The sequence below is a fragment of the Erinaceus europaeus genome, chromosome 18 (genome assembly GCF_950295315.1).
Source record: "Erinaceus europaeus chromosome 18, mEriEur2.1, whole genome shotgun sequence".
Lineage (NCBI taxonomy): Eukaryota > Metazoa > Chordata > Mammalia > Eulipotyphla > Erinaceidae > Erinaceus > Erinaceus europaeus.
In genome coordinates this window covers 25,475,406-25,492,955 of record NC_080179.1, presented here as the reverse complement: position 1 = coordinate 25,492,955, position 17,550 = coordinate 25,475,406, and the positions used below count along the sequence as shown (strand labels likewise).

Here is a 17,550-nt window from a genome sequence, read left to right as displayed (position 1 = left end):
GATCGGCAGATGCAATGTTATTTGGTTTGGATTGGGAGATGCATACGGGAAAGTGGGCCCTATCCAAGGGTTCCAGGACTGGGGGAAGTAGGGGCTCTATAGTGAAGATGTGAGGTTCCTGCTGTCTTAGGGTTCAAAAAGACAATCAATAGTTAATATTATCATCACATTATTTTTTTATTGGGTTAACTTTGAAAAGTCCCTTTGTTATGGTTTGCTGTACAGTACCCAGTATCTTGTATATAGCTGTGCTATTGGAAGCTTCTAATCTACTTGGTCTAGGCTTTTGAGAGAGTCCGCATATCAAATACATAGCCTATATATTAAAAAGATCTGCCTATTCTGGGCATATAGTGTAAGTCATAGCACCCTGTAAGAGGTGTTTTTTTTTAATTTTTAAAAAATATTTATTCCCTTTTGTTGCCCTTGTTGTATTGTAGTTATTGTTGTTGTTGTTGATGATGTCATTGCTTTTGGATAGGACAGAGAGAATTGGAAGGAGGAGGAGCAGAAGACAGAGAGGGGGAGAGAAAGATAGACACCTGCAGACCTGCTTCACCACTTGTGAATCAATTCCCCTGCAGGTGTGGAGCCAGGGGCTCGAACCAGGTCCCTTAAGCTCATCCTGGTGCTTTACATCACCTGTACTTAACCCACTGTACTACCGCCCAACTCCCCCTCTAAATAGTTTTTATGGCTAACTTCAAAACAGTATGTGCCATAGTTTTAAGTTACAGTAAAAATTCCAATAACGTCCAACTTTCATTAATATGGTAGGGAAAGAGATGGAATCCAATCCTTTATTTAAACCACTTGTATCATGGTGCTTCAATTTTACTAAAGAAAAAAAAAAGGATAAAAAGCCCTGTTATTTTGTAATTTCATTGTTTTATTGACTTTTCTTTTTAATTGATTTATTATCATTTAAAATTTATAGAAAATATAACAAGTGTGGTCCGGGAGGTGGTGCAGTGGATAAAGCATCGGACTCTCAAGCATGAGGTCCGGAGTTCAATCCCCGGCAGCACATGTACCAGAGTGATGTCTGGCTCTTTCTCTCTCCTCCTGTTTCTCATTAATAAATAAATAAAATCTTTAAAAAAAAAAAGAAAATATAACAAGTGATACATAAAAAGTTTCATCCTCCATCCACCTAGCTGCTCCAAATGTTAAATTTTATACCTTACTATGACATTCCATGACACACTTCCCCAGGCCCCTGCTTCAATCATTGGAGCCTAAGCAGCAGAAAGAGGGCCCTTTACAACTAAGTTCTTCAGTGTTTCAGTTATTTGAATCTTCTCTGTCTACATCGATGAATCGCACACGTTGGAGGCCCATAAAAACCTCAGTCATTGGGCTTTCGGTCCAGTATTAAATACAAGTTTCTACTGACCGAAATATCTCCTTGGAAATTTGGAGCAACTTTTGGAATCCCCTGGGAGGAAAAAAGAAAAAGGCAGGTACTATTGCTTACCACATCTAAGTCTTTGCTCCCTAACGTTTTTTGACATTCAAGCTACTCTGATACTAAGAAAAAAAGGATGCTTCCCCTCCTTAGCTGCTGACCTAATTTAGTTGAACACACCTTATTAAATATTTACCAAACAATGATTTGTGGGAGCACTATATCAAATGGGTACACAAGGGCAATGTCCACTGGGCAGCTTTCTAGTAAATCAAAAGGCAAATGGCTTGTGCTCTGAGAAGATTGACATAAACTTGACTATTTGGGAAAATGGTTTCATAGAATAGCAGAAAACTAAGAAAAATGGATCAAAAATCATAACTACATATATTATAAAAACTATAGGGTACAATAAGCTACATTTTCTCTTTTTATGTGGATACAGAAATAAGTCTCCTCTATTTATTGTTCATTTTTCACATGTGCAATTATTCATTTTCCTGAGCAGCAATGGCATATCCAAGTGTTGGGAAATCTGAAAGTGTTTTTGTTCGATTTTTTAATTAATGAAGGATGGGGAGAGATGCAGAGCATTTCTCTGGCATATAGTGATGGCATCGATTGAACTTGGGACCTCATGCTTGAGTTTTATCCATTAAGATCTTCTTATTATGAAACTAAGACAAATTTATGAATGTAGAATACAAAGGTAAAAACTTTTAATGAGAATTTAACTTTCTGTAAATTGTGAAAAACTGACAAACATGTCACAATGTCAAAAATAACTATGGTTTTGTTTACTAACACCTCATGGTACTTTTTCTTGAATTATCTTGGTTAAGTTTTTCTTTTTTTTTGTATCTTTGTTTAATTTCTTTATTGGGGGATTAATGGTTTACAGTCTACAGTAAAATACAGTAGTTTGTACATGTGTAACATTTCTCAGTTTTCCACATAACAGTTCACCCTCCATTAGGTCCTCCTTTGCTATCATGTTTCAGGACCTGAGCCCTCCCCCTCCACCCCAGAGACTTCTAGTTTGGTGCTATACAACAACTCCAGTCCAACTTCTGCTTTGTTTCCCCTTCTGTTCTTATTTTTCAACTTCTGCCTATAAATGAGATCACCCCATATTCATCCTTGCCTTTCTGACTTATTTCACTTAACATGAGTCCTTCAAGCTTCATCCATGAGGTGGAGGTGAATTCATCATTTTTAATAGCTGAGTAGTATTCCATTGTGTGTATATATACCACAACTTTCTCAGCCACTCATCTGTTGTTGGACACCTGGATTGCTTCCAGATTTTGGCTATTAAAAACTGTGCTGCTATGAACACAGGTAAACACAAATCTTTTCGGATGGGTGTGTTGGGTTCCTTAGGATATATCCCCAGGAAAGAAATTGCAGTCATAGGGCAGGTCCACTTCTAGCCTTCTGAGAGTTCTCCAGGCTGCTCTCCAAAGGGGTTGGACTAATTTATATTCCTGCCAGCAGTGCAGGAGGACTCCTTTGTCCCCATAACCTCTCCAGCATTTGTTGCTGCTACCTTTTCTCATGTATGACATTCTCACAGGAGTGAAGTGGTATTTCACTGTTAACTTTTTCTTTGCTTGCCTCTATAAGTGATTTTGAATGTAACTAGCAGGTGACACTTGCATTGTCAGAAGAAACAAGTCTGAAAGTTGGGGACAAGCAGGCTAGAGTGGGCAATAAACATGATGAGCACCCTGGTGTTCACTCTTTAGTTAACCACAGCAAAACACAGGCACAAATAGAGCATAGTTTATCTTTGCTGCTCCACTTGAAAAATACAGACCAGAAATATCAGTGCCATCAAAAGTTTGACTCTTCTTAAACCAAAAATTTGGTTTATTTAAAGCCATGCCCATTGAGAAGAAAAACACATTCATTTAGGTTTTGTGGTTCAGGGAAAGAACTGGCAGAGAGGACGTAGAAGCCACAGTGTAGCATTCCTGGACAATCCATTGCAGACTTGGGGAGATCATTATGCAGACAGCTCCTGCTCTAGCCTACTCAGACTAGCAACAGGACCACAAATAATTCAAAGCTTAAACATTTTTCTCCCTCTACTTCAGACTTCCCTGCTTTTATCAAATGGCTCCAACAATCCTGCCTCTGAAGAGCCTTTCCTAACTGGAACGGGCAACTCCCTTTGAACTCTATAAACACACAATTCCCATGGTTCCCTTATAACTCCATTAACTGCACTTGCTCGCTGGTTGGAACACAAACCCTTTCATGCTACATTTGTTCAAATAAGTGTTGCTTTGGCAATGCTGTTTTCATATTCGGTAGGTCATTCTCAAGTATTATCAGTTCCAAGTCTAGTTCACAAAGCATTTTGGTTTTCAAGGGCTCTTTTAGCTATCATTAATGTCTTGTGACCATTTAGAGACAATAGGCTTGTTTTATAGAAACTAGAAATAAATTCTTGTATGGAAAGCAAATTATCTTTGTTATATGTATTGCCCAGCCCCAACTCTTACCTCCTTATCATACTTATTTTTCTTCCTCTTCATCTAGTCATGGTTCTCACAGTTTTAGAGATAGTTTCTTTGCTTCTTTCTTTCTATCTCTTCTTGTAAGTTCATGTGTTTTAGTTTTCTCTACAATCCATATATGAGTGAAACCATTCAGTAGTTCTCATATTTTACCAAGCATAGTTCTAAAGGACAGATGCACCTTTTCTTCATACTTCTATTATTCACAAAAGCCAAAGTGGAAGCCCGATCAGGGTCACTTCTAACTTTCTATGTGTTTTTTGATATCTCTATCCTTGGCTCTAACCCTAAATGTAAACTTGCCCTCATTTAACGGACTAAATACACAATGGACAAGAAAGTACAGAGATGGTCATGTGAGGAAGATCTCCTAAATAACCTCACAAGAATTACTTTGAATATAATTCAGTATTCAGACTGGGATATAAGAGCATTAAAATAAACAATGGTGGTCATCAAATTATAACACACTGAATGAAGTAGTAATCCATCAAGTCAGAATGAATGAAGAAAAACACTTTCAGTCTAGCGAAATAGCTTATTTGGATAGTATGTTGCTTTGCCATCTGCACAACACTAATTAGAACTTGACCACCATTGTATTCAGTGCTTTGATCTTGGACTATCTGTCTTTTCTACCTGGAAAGTTGGCCTGTAGCAGCAAATCTCCAGAGATGAATGAAAATAAATAAATGAAAAATTTGTGTAATATAATGCCATGTATTGAAAATAATTAATTTTATTGAATGTATAGTAATTCAAATGAATGAAGGAATGATAATACATCATAGTGCACAGGTGTCAAAGCAGGTAGGAGTCATCAATGAATGCTAAATTCAATGGGTGGAAATTTGAAGAAGTATATTTGCACTGTTTTGAAATTTCCCTTAATAAAATGTCAACCACAAGAGAGAAAATAGTGACCTTAAGGTTCAGAAATGAAGTAGGAATTAATCAAGGATAAGTTATCAAGATTAATGTTCTCAATAGTAGAACAGGTCAATATAGCACTTTTGATGTAATATTACGAACATAGCAACATTTCTGTGCTAGCCCCCTGATAAGAAGTAATGACCTGAGTTTGAACATGATTAAAACATCACATGGGCTTAGGTTTACTGACATGTTCAATTAACTCAACCATAACTAAACCTAAGCATATCTTGGCTGGATTTTGATATGGCAGAACCCAATATAAGGCAGGCAATTGATTTGTTCATGGCAATGTAAATCTTACTCTGCCTACCACTGACTTCTAGGAAAAGGTTAACTACATAAGAAATGTTGGCTGAATTGAAATAAAAGTTGGTATAGTAATAAAAAAAGCAAATTCAAAATTACAAATAATAAAAATATGGGGATACACACGCATATGTATATATCTTCCTTCATATACCTGAGATTCTTTCTAGCTTAAGCCAATTATCCCTTGTTTCTTAAATGAGAATGCAAGAGATCTATAACTGGACTGATCAAAAAAGAAAATAATGATAAACCCATATATCACAATAAAAAATTCACTCTACCAGATGTTCAAGGGACATCAAATTAGTATGGCATTTTCTAAATATCTAATACATAATCATCTCCATTTCCCATTTTTTATGACATTTCCATCAAATCTTTGTATTTTACTTAACAAATACCTGGTAACTCTAACCAGCACTTATAAATTAGATATACAAAATTCATGTGCCTCCACCTATTATCAAATCTATAATTTATCCAAAAAAGGGAAGTTCAAATAATTATAATGAGAAGAATTTGTTTTATTTTCCACATAGATAAAAATAGTCTTTTTGATGAAAAATCCATTACAAAAACAATTTCTAATTAAATGACTAACAAAGTATAGCTTTAAATGAGTCAAGTGTTTTGAATTTAAAATTCAATTTCACAATATTCAAGATTAGTGAATTTTGGTAAAAATAACTAGCAAAAAGGAAAAAGATATCTTTTCAACAGATAGTAATTTATAAAGTTTTCTTTTAATTGCTTTGGAATACACCATGTAGTTACTTCACTGAAGGAAGACTCAAGTGCTTCAAGTCAAGTAGGTTTCAGATTAAAAAATATTTCAAAATTTGCAAAGATATTGAAGTGTTAAAAATATTCTTATCATTCATTTAGCTTCAGGTTTGAAGGAATATTGACAGACAGGTAAACAAAAAGCAAAAAAAGTTTACCTACATTTTTATATAATAAATTCTAGATCTATAAAAATTTCCTGGTATATACACAAAGGTCAATGGCTGACCTTCACTAACTCATTTCATGTAGTTAAAAAAATACAGTACAAATATTTTCCCTTCCCCCATAAAACTAGAAGAAATATCTTAAATATATCTTCAGGTATACAAAACACACAAATATCACTTTTCTTGGAAAATTATTTTCATCATACTGTAAACATTTCTTTTCCTATATGTGGACATTCCAAAATAGTCTTTGGTATTACTAGTCATTGTGCTGTGAATGGAAACTTCAGGGGTTTCTGTAGCAGTGGTACACAGATATTTGAAGATATAAATAAGAAAAATGCACTTGGAATAAGTTACAATTAGCTGCTTTTGCGTAATTTTCAAAAACTACAGTGTATGCCTAGTCACAGTTTTAAGAGAAAGAATATCTCCTTTTTCAACTCCATAATTTTAAGGAACACTTAATCATTTTTGCTGAAAATCCATTTTTGGAGTGAATCTGATGGATTGCATGACACTAAGCTTGGATGCTCTCCATTTGCTGAAAGGCACTTGTTAAAGAATGGATTATATAGAAGTTGATCCTAGAGTAAAAGGAAACAACAGATATTAAGTTTCAAGACTTATGCTTAACTGATAAACACAAAAACTACTTTATGGTCTTATTGAGGCTAAAAGGAGAATCACTGCACACAATAATGACCCTGGGTCCATACTCCCAGAAGGATAAAGAATAGGAAAGCTATCAGGGGAGGGGATGGGATATGAAGTTCTGTTGGTGGGAACTGTGTGGAGTTGTACCCCTCTTATCCTATGGTTTTTGTGTACCCCTCTTATCCTATGGTTTTTGTCATTGTTTCCTTTTTATAAATAAAACATTTTAAAAAATCACATTTACCAAATGAACACTAGTCTAGCTTTTTGTAAAAGATTTTAATTATCTTTATTTACTTAACAGCCAGAAATTGAGAGGGAAAGGGGTGATACAGAGGGAGAGAGACAGAGACACTTGCAGCACTACTTCACCACTTGTGAAGCTTTCCCCTTGCAGGTGGGAACTAGGGACTTGAACCTGGGTCCTTACGCACTGTAACGTGTGTGTGCTACCACCAGGTGTGCTACCACCTGGCCCCTAGTTTAACTTGTGATATTTCTTTTTGAAATAATTTTTATTTATTTATTTTACCCGAGCATTACTTTGCTCTTGCTAGTAGTGCTGCTGGGGACTAAACCTTGGAACCTTGGAGACTGAGGCTTGGATGTTTTCTACTTAATCACTGTTATGTCTCCCCAGCTCAACATTTTCTCTTTCTCAGATCAACTATATCAGGCAAAATCTTGTCTGTCTCTAATGTAAACAAACAACACCATTTATAGCACTACTTCTCATTTCATAGGTGTCATATAAGTGAAGAAAGGAACATAACCAAATTTGAATCAAACTTTTAAATAAGAACATTCATTCTATCTATAAGTGACAAACTTAAAAAAAAAGGTCTAATAAAAAGTTTTAAAACAAACAAAAACCAAAAATGTCCTAAAAGTTAGCACTGTAACATTCTAGTTTTACACAAATCAAATTTTATGTAAGATACGCAATAGTCCAGCTTAACCTTAAAACAACTGTTTAAAAACAGAAAAAACAAAAAAACCATCTTCCATGTATTTTCTGACTTTTAAGATTCATATGGGCCAATGAGCTAACTTGGCATGTCAGACATTCCATGTCAGAGGGCCCATAGCAGATTTCCATCCAGCACCACCGCATATTTGGAGCTAGACAGTGCCCTGCTCACTCTTCCCCTCTCAGAAATAAATAAAGGAATAAAAAAATAAATAAATAGATTGATGAAAAATTATAAAAACAGCAGAGGAAAACTTCAGTAGAGAAAAAAAAAATTTTTTTTTCCTCTCAGGAAAAGAAATGGGAAATACCAGAAGAAACTCTAAGAAGATTCTTAGGGACAACTATTGTTAATGTCTGTAGAAGTTAATGATCCACGTGCTTTAAAAGAAACTATGTTGTTAATGTCTCCTTTCTTAAATAAGTAATTAAATAAAAACGAAACTATAATTAGTATTTAGTATGACTCTAAGAGTATGAGTATTTAACTGATAAAACATGTACTTTGTTATCACATAAAAAATTAACAAATGCAATTCTGACACACACACACACACACACACACACATTTGCTTCATCCATTTTTCTCAGATAAGCAAGTAGAGCTAGTCAAAAGCACATAAAAGGGTAAACTATTGCAGTGAGGTACCTTTTGGATCTCCCATATCTGTTCTCCAATGGCAACTGACTTGTGACCTTTGTAGACACATGTCTTCAGTTGAACAGGACCTTGAGCAGCATGAAGACATAATTCCTTTTGGATGTTATGCCGAATTTCACGTTGAGCAGAGTATTCAAAGTACTAGAAAAGGAAGAATGCTGTCACTAACAAAAGCAACTATATGATCAAAACAGTGGCCCAGTTAGAAATGTCAGCAACTCACTGAAGGAAGCCACATCTGCTTCAAATCATTCAGTAAAATTTAGTCATAAGAATAATAAAGTGAGGGGAGTTGGCCGGTAGCGCAGCAGGTTAAGCGCGCCTGGCACAAAGCACAAGGACCGGCATAGGATCCTGGTTCGAGCCACTGGCTCCCCACCTGCAGGGGAGTCCCTTCACAGGCGGTGAAGCAGGTCTGCAGGTGTCTTTCTCTCCCCTTCTGTCTTCCCCTCCCCTCTCCATTTCTCTCTGTCGTATCCAACAACAACAATAACTACATCAAGGGCAACAAAAGGGAAAATAAATAAGTAATTTAAAAAATTTTTGTAAAAAGAATAATAAAGTGAATTTTAAGATAGACTATACTGTGCAACTTTTCACAGGCTTATCAGAAAATTGATGTTACCAAGTACAGTGAAAGCTAGGATAGGTGATCCATAGAATAGCATCTAGAATATGTCCAGCAAGAATATTAATGGTCTTTTCCTTTCTGTAATTGTTCCTTCTTTCATATTCATCTTAATTAATGGTCTTTTCATTTAAACTAAGAACATTTAAATGAGGGAAGTGTCTATGCCTTGGCTTCCTTACCTGTAAATTGGGTAATTTAATAGCTTCCACTCAGTAGGTTATGTGTGACTCTGCATTTTAAAAAATCTATTATTGATATTATTGATGTTCTTTCTATATATACATTCTGAGTTTTCCTAGAAGGCTTTTATCATCTCATCCATCCTTACTTCCATATCCTCACTGCACTCTTGTTTTAGTCCTCAGAATCTCTATCACAACATCTTAAGTTACTGCTTCCATACTTCAGTTTATATTTCTTCCAGTTGGATTTTATATTTTATTTTAGTGTCACCAGAGTTATCACTGGGGCTCAGTTGCCTGCATGCTCCTAGAGGCCAGGCCACTTTTTCCTTCCTCCTTCTGTCTCTTTCATTCTCTCTCTCTCTCTTTTTCTTTTTCTTTTCCTTCCTTCCTTCCTTCCTTCCTTCCTCCCTCCCTCCCTCCCTCCCTCCCTCCCTCCCTTCCTCCCTTACTTCTTTCTAAAAACGAAACATTGACAAAACCATAGGATAAGAGGGTACAACTCCACACCATTCCCACCACCAGAACTCCATATTCCATCCCCTTCCCTGATAGCTTTCCTATTCTTTATCCCTCTGGGAGTATGGACTCAAAGTCATTATGGGGTGCAGAAGGTGGAAGGTCTGGCTTCTGTAATTGTTTCCCTGCTGAATATGGGCATTGACAGTTCGATCCATACTCCCAGCCTGCCTCTCTCTTTCCCTAGTTGGGTGGGGTTCTGGGGAAGCAGAGCTCCAGGACAAATAGGTGGGGTTGTCTGTCCAGGGAATTCTGGTCGGCACCATGCTAGCATCTGGAAGCAGGTCTGCAGGTGTTTTCCTTCCTTCCTCTCTTTCTTTATTTTTCTTTCTTTCTTTCTTTCTTTCTTTCTTTCTTTCTTTCTCTCTCTCTCTCTCTCTCTCTCTCTCTCCCTTTTCTTTCTTTCTTTCTTTCTTTCTTTCTTTCTTTCTTTCTTTCTTTCTTTCTTTCTTTCACAGGACAGAGAGAAACTGAGAGGGCTGGGGAGTTAGAGATGAAGAAAGAAAGAAAGACATTTGCAGACCTGCTTCACTGCTTGTTAAGTGGACCCCCTGCTGGTGGGGAGCTGGGGTTAGAACCTGGGATTTCGCACTTGGTGAAATGTATGCTTAACCGGGGGTGCCACCACCTGCTCCCACCCCCAGTTGGTCTTTTATAACACTGAGTGGATCTTGTACTTTCTCTGCTTAAATGAGTCACCAATGTTGCTAAGATAAAGTCCAAACTCCTTAAATGGCAACCAGATTTTCCACTTTCTTTTTTAAAATTTTTTTATAATCTTTATTTATTTATTGAATAGAGACAGCCAGAAATTGAGAGGGAAGGAGGAACTAGTGAGGGAGAGTACAGAGAGACACCTGCAGCCCTGCTTCACCACTTGCAAAGCTTTCCCCCTGCAGGTGGGGACCTGGAGCTCGAACCTGGGTCCTCATGCACTGTAACATGTGTGTTCAACCAAGTGTGCCACCACCCGGGCCCCCAGATTTTCCATTTTCAACCTCACATCACTCATTGCCCCAATTATATCCTGTGCTCCTTCTACACAACTCTGAAAGAGCAGAACACGTATATCCCAACTCTAAGACTCCGCTTAACTGTACTCTGCCTACTTAACTCCTTTTTCAAAAGTCATCTCAGTTCTAGCATCTTTCTTAAGTTTTCTCCATTTTTTTTTATTACATAAAATGATGATCTTCTCAGGGTTCTCATGGTCTGTCAAGCAAGGATAGCTTTCACAACACTCCACTGGGTTTGTGTTTATGTCTAGCTGACTTCCCTCATAAACCAAGCCAATGTATTCAGTGTTAATATTCGCTACAAATCAAATGTTTCATAGTGTTGACATTCCAAAGATAAAGATGCTAACATAATTTATTTTAATAATAAAATAATGAAGACTAGCACTGATATTGAGTGTGTCCTTATGATAGAAAAGTATCATCATATGGTCAAAACAGAAAGGATCCAAAAGAAGTGATCAAGTTAGATGATATCTGAAAAACATTTAACCCCCAAGTAAATAAACACAAAATAGCTCAAATAAAATGCTTGATTGAAATAAAATTTGAAAAAAAAATAAACCAAAATAAAATCAAGGGTGAGGCCAGGTTCATTGTCCTAAAATATAAACCAGAAAATATCATATTCTAAACCTCTTGAAAGCAACACTAACAAAGCTTTGCAAAGCCTCTCATGACCAAGTCTGAACTCATTTCCCACCCTCTCTCCTTAGATGGCCACCAGTTTTGTACATCACAATACATATTCTTTCATTAATTTAATGACCTGAATATAGACATGGCCTTGAAGTAATTTTTAGCAAATAAAAATCTGTGTTTCTCTTCCTATATTAAAAAAAGAAAAGAAAAGAATAAGTGCTCTGATCCAGCCAGATCAGCATTCTGAGTGCTCTGTGTCCTTGCCCCTGGGCCTCTGGTTTACTATTTCTTTTCTCTGCGAGGATTCTCTACTCTTCTGGAACATGGCCCTCTTCCCAACTCCTTCAGGCCTATACTCTACACTTCATAAAGGTACTTTTTCAAAGTACTCTGAATCTCTAAAAATAATCACTCCCTACATGAACACTATTCCTAATTTACCCTGCTTTATTTTTCTTTACCTAAAATTGAATATTTACTTTTCTTTTCATTCTAGAACATAAATCCTACTACTATAATTTCACTACTAAAATAGTGCAAATTACATTACAGGAGCTAAGCAAACGTTCATTGAAAGAGTGGATGAATCATTTTGTCATTCCAAAATTTCCAAATTCAGCTATATTTTATATGTAATTTTACAATGGCTATAGAGAAAAAAACTGTAAAAACATTGGTTGGGCACTAACATACAAAACAATGTATAAAATTTGCCTCCACTTATTATGACAGAAGTACTGTAATCCTAAAGTAAGTCTGAGAGAAATGTATAATTATTTTTATTTAGTGATAAAAACTTCACAAAAATTCTCTTTACTCAAGATCCCAATTTTTAGTAATATGATTCAATATTTCCAAAAGAATGCAATTGCCAAAGACTCATTTCTACTAAAATATATATGTATTTTTATCTATAATGTATTTACACATACATCACACATGTCACATCATAGGTATCTATAGATCTATACAGGTATATATACACACACACATGTATATGTATATATATATGTATATGTATATATATATATATATATATGGAGAGAGCGAGAGGGAGGGGGTACATGTGCATGTGTATACTTCTATCCTTTTCAGATTACACTTTCAATAATTATTCTTCAATGGATAATGTTCACCTACCTTTAGTAGGTTGATTGGTTTAGGTGTGTTTTATAGCTAGGTAAAGTTAATGTACTAGGAAGAAATATGTAAGAGGATGGATCAGGAGATAAATTCACCCTTTCTTTTTAGAAATCACATCACTCAAAATCCTATCTTATTTAAACAGAATAATATAAGTATTTAATATTGTGAAAATTCTCCACAAACATGAAAAAAATACCCACAATTCCCAGAGAAAACATCTGTCAGATCCTCTCCATACACCTTTGTTCTCATTCCCAATAGTCACTTCACTAATTCCGACTTAGTTTTTTTTTTTAAATAGTTATTTATTTCCTTTTTGTTTTCCTTGTTGTTTTTATTGTTGTTGTTGATGTCATTGTTGTTAGATAGGACAGAGAGAAATGGAGAGAGGAGGGGAAGACAGAGAGGGAGAGAGAAAGACAGACACCTGCAGACCTGCTTCATCGCTTGTGAAGAGAATCCCCTGCAGGTGGGGAGGTGGGGAGCCGGGGTCTCAAACCGGGATCCTTATGCAGGTCCTTATGCTTTGCACCACCTGTGCTTAACCCGCTGTGCTACTGCCAGACTCCCTCCGACTTAGTTTTTAAGTGGTGCTTTCCCTGGGGAAATGTATGGTAAAACAATCTAAATTAGATGCCCTTCTGAATAATCCCAGAATACTATGATTATCTAATCCCAGACCTTATCATACTGACTACGATTGCTAGTTTGGAAACATAAGACTTCTAGAAGGAAACAGAATTCAAATTGTTTGGACTCAGCAGAGCACCTGGAATAATAGGTTTACTTGGTGAATTTGTTGAATAAACAAAAAGAATCTAATCATTCCAGGACTATTAAAAGGCAAGGAAATTAAAATCTAGAAATAATACTTTAATAATTTTTTAGCCATAGTGGGTCAAACAGTAACATTCAATTATTTAGGCCTTAACTGGTAACAGAGTCAAAGTGTTAACAGCTTGGGATGTAGTCTGTAAAGGAAATTCAAGCACATATAATTTTTGAAAAGCTGACTTCGTGAAAATAAGGGTCTGGCCAGTGACACACTAGACTGAATGCACAGATTTCACTGTGCTCAAGGACCTGGGTAAAAGTCCCTGGTCCCCAACATTGGGGAGGAAGCCTCATGGCATGATGAAACAGGACTGCAAGTATCTATCACTCTCACTCTCATTCTGTCCTCTCAATTTCTCTCTGTCCTATCAAGTAAACAGAAAAAGGAAAAATAAATTAAAAATATGGCCACCAGGAGTAGTAGATTCACAGTTCAGACAATGATTCCTAGTCAGAGCCCTGCAGGCAACTAAAAACCAACAAACAAGCTATGGTTCATAAAAATAATTCTGCTATTGTAGAAGCCAGACCTTCCACCTTCTGCACCCCATAACGACCCTGGGCCCATACTCCCAGAGGGATAAAGAATAGGAAAGCTATCAGGGGAGGGGATGAGATGCAGAGTTCTGGTGGCGGGAATAGTGTGGAGTTGTACCCTTCTTATCCTATGGTTTTTGTCAGTTTTTCCTTTTTATAAAAATAAACAAATAATATGTATTGGTGGCTATAATAATATAGGCTTAGCAAATGAAAAAAAAATTCTGCTATTAAAGCTTGATCTAATTTGCTATTAATTTGGGTCAAATATGGCCTTTATATGTAATGGTGCAAAACCATCATGTCAATATCAGATACTGCATAGAATAATGTACTTTTTATTATAAGTGGCATTTTTCTATTATTTTCTCCTTGTGGTTCTGAATAGGTAAGCAATTTCAAAATGCTTTCACAATAAAATAAACATTTTAAAATGTTTATTTTACTTATTAAAATAAACATTATAACTTCAATGTTATTAGTAACTATTAATTTTAAAAACATTTCATAAATCGGTTTAAATAAATGTAAAACTGATGTAGGGCTCCTAATATATGCAACAACATTTTTGTGTATATAAATACTAACATGAAGCAAGTATTTTTAATACATTTCTCACCTGGTTTCCTCCAAGTCCATGACACGTATATAAGATTAATGGTTTACCTCCTTGATTATTTTCTCCAACATCTAGACATAAAGGCTGTCCAAGACTCTTAATCTAAAGAAAAGAATTCAAGTTATAAAATTTATTTTATTATTTTATTTATTTATTTATTTAAAATTTATTTAAATTTATCTTCTTCTTCTTATTATTATTATTACTATTAGCCTCCAGGGTTATTGCTGGGGCTCCGTAACTGCACCACAAATCCACTGCTCCCGGAGGCGATTTTTTTCTGTTTTGTTGCCCTTGTTGTTTTATCATTGTTGTGGTTATTATTATTGTTGTTACTGATGTCATTGTTGTTGGATAAGACAGAGAGAAACGGAGAGAGGAGGGCCAGAGAGGGGGAGAACAAGGCAGACACCTGCTTCACTGCTTCACTGCTCATGAAGTGACCTCCCTTGCAGTTGGGGAGCCAAGTGCCCGAACCCAGTGGGTAAATATATATTATTTATCCTTTATGCAGTTAATTTCAGGAAGTGATATTAATAATAATAATTTAGGGGGCCGGGCATTAGCACAGCAGGTTAAGTGCACATAATGCAAAGCACATGGACCCCAGTTGGATCACTCAGCTCCCCACCTGCGGGGGGGACTTCATAAGTGGTGAAGCAGATCTGCAGATGTCTATCTTTCTCTCCCCTTCTCTGTCTTCTCCCCCTCTTTGAATTTCCCTGAGTCCTATCCAGCAACAATAATAACAACAATAATGAAAAAAAAAAAGATGGCCACCAGGAGCAGTAGATTTGTAGTGTAGGCACTGGGCCCCTGCAATAACCCTGAAGGCCAGAAAATAAAATAAAATACATTAATTTTAAATCTTAAAAGAAATAAACCAGAAATGCTTCATCACTTTTCCTTCATCCAGATAAATTTTGGTGGCAAGGAGTACACCAAGTAAAAAAAGAAACAGGAAAATACTCACATATCCAGATATAAGAGGATTAAGGTCTGGCACATACACTTCTGGATAAATATTGTTCAGATACCATGTAAAATTTTTACATTGAAGGCGGTGCTTTATTTCAAGTCTTTTTGAAAGGTCACCAAATGACTTCTGTAAAAGATAAAAATTGAAGGGAATGCTTGGTTAAAACAGTACTGATGAATTATCTAAAGCTACCAATTGCATTTACATTTAGGTGTTTAGAAACTTATGAACTAATATGCAAGATGCAGTTCAACTACATCCAGAATTCACTAAGCAACAAGCTTGTCTGCTAATTCATTTGTGGTTTTATAAGAGAATCAACTAAGCGGCACTGTGGTGTTGATGTAGTGTTAATTAGTTAATTAATTAATCTTTATTGAGAGGTTAACAGATCACAGTACAGTTCTTGACACCTGGATATAATTTCTCATCTCCCTGTATAGGTGTCTGCAACACATTTTAATGCTCTTCTGTCATAATGCACCAGTACCCCAAATTTCATCTTTCCTTTCTGCCACAGCCCATCACCACATAACAAAGATTTCACATGAAAATGCTGTGGTAATATTAATGAAGGGAGCAGCTGGTGGTGCACCTGATTAAGTGCACACATCAGTGTGCAAGGACCTGGGTTCAAGCCCCTGGTCCCCACCTGCAGGGGAAAAGCTTCATAAGTGGTGAAGTAGGGCTACAGGAGTCTCTCTGTCTCTCTCCCTCTCTTATCTTCCCCTCCCCTCTAAACTTCTCTCTATCTCTATCCAATAACAAATAAATCAAAATATTTTTAAAAAGAAATGTTAATAAGAGTATCCAAAATTGATTGTCATTTTATAACCAAAAGTGAATCCAAAGTGAAGTATGAGAAAGCAGTAGAGAGAAAAAAATGTCAGTGCATCATACAATATATCCTACATCTCTTCTGTGGCCAAAACCAAACAAAAAAGACATAGTTGGGAACAATTTTTTCTAGTTTTAAAGATGCTGCCTACCGGGGATCCGGTGGTAGCGCAGTGGGTTAAGCCATGTGGCACAAAGCGAAAGGATCAGAGTAAGGATCCAGTCTGAGCCCCTGGCTCCCCACCTGAGGGGGGGGGGTGTCACTTCACTAGCAGTGAAGCAGGTTGTCTGCAGGTGTCTATCTTTCTCTCCCACTGTCCTCCCTTCCTCTCTTGATTTCTCTCTGTCCTATCCAACAACAATGACAGCAATAACAACAACGATAACAAGGGCAACAAAAGGGGAAAATGGCCTCCAGGAGCAATGGCAGTGCAGGCACTGAGCCCCAGCAATATCCCTGGAGGCAAAAAAAAAGTTGCCTACCAGTGGGGAAGATAAATCATAATGGTTACACAAAAAAACTTTTTGTTAAAATTTTATTTATTTATTCCTTTTTATTGCCCTTGTTGTTTTATTGTTGTAGTTATTCTTGTTGATGTCATTGTTGGATAGGACAGAGAGAAATGGAGAGAGGAGGGGAAGACTGAGGGGGAGAGAAAGGAAGACACCTGCAGACCCACCTCACCGCTTGTGAAGGGACTCCCCTGCAGGTGGGGAGCCAGGGGCTTGAACCAGGATCCTTACACTGGTCCTTGTGCTTTGCAACACATGCATTTAACCCACTGCACTACCACCCAACTCCCACAAAAAAAAATTTATGCCTGAGGCTGAAAAGGTCCAGGTTCAATCCCTCACACCACCATAAGCCAAAAGTGAGCAATACTCTAGTCTCTATTCTGTTTCTTTTCTGTATCTCGCTCTCATTTAAAAAAAAATACATACACATATAAATTGCTTACATGTAACAATACACTAACAATATATCTATAGAAAAAGACAATTTTAAATCAGTATGCTTTATTTTCCTTTAAGGAACTAAGAAAACATGCAAAACAATCTACTATTAAGCTGTAAAAAATAGTCAATAAACAAAATATAAAAGATAAATTACTGAGTTGTCAAACAAGTCATTACATTTTTGCAAAGAAAAAATGCATCATGAGTTTTCTGTAAAACCAATACATTTAGT

The 17,550-nt window shown here is 36.4% G+C and overlaps 1 protein-coding gene across 1 annotated transcript in view; it reads right to left on the bottom strand.

Annotated features, from left to right (window-relative positions):
* Positions 1–4,652: 4,652 nt before the first annotated feature.
* Positions 4,653–17,550, bottom strand: part of GALNT3 (polypeptide N-acetylgalactosaminyltransferase 3) — a 31,997-nt gene continuing 19,099 nt past the window's right edge. Inside the window, exons 7-10 of the mRNA XM_007539325.3 lie at positions 15,519–15,650; positions 14,546–14,647; positions 8,408–8,560; positions 4,653–6,718 (exon numbers count right to left, since the gene is read on the bottom strand). Of these exons, the coding sequence (XP_007539387.1) occupies positions 6,596–6,718; positions 8,408–8,560; positions 14,546–14,647; positions 15,519–15,650 (510 nt within the window). The 3' untranslated portion in view covers positions 4,653–6,595. The remainder of the gene's footprint in view (positions 6,719–8,407; positions 8,561–14,545; positions 14,648–15,518; positions 15,651–17,550) is intronic.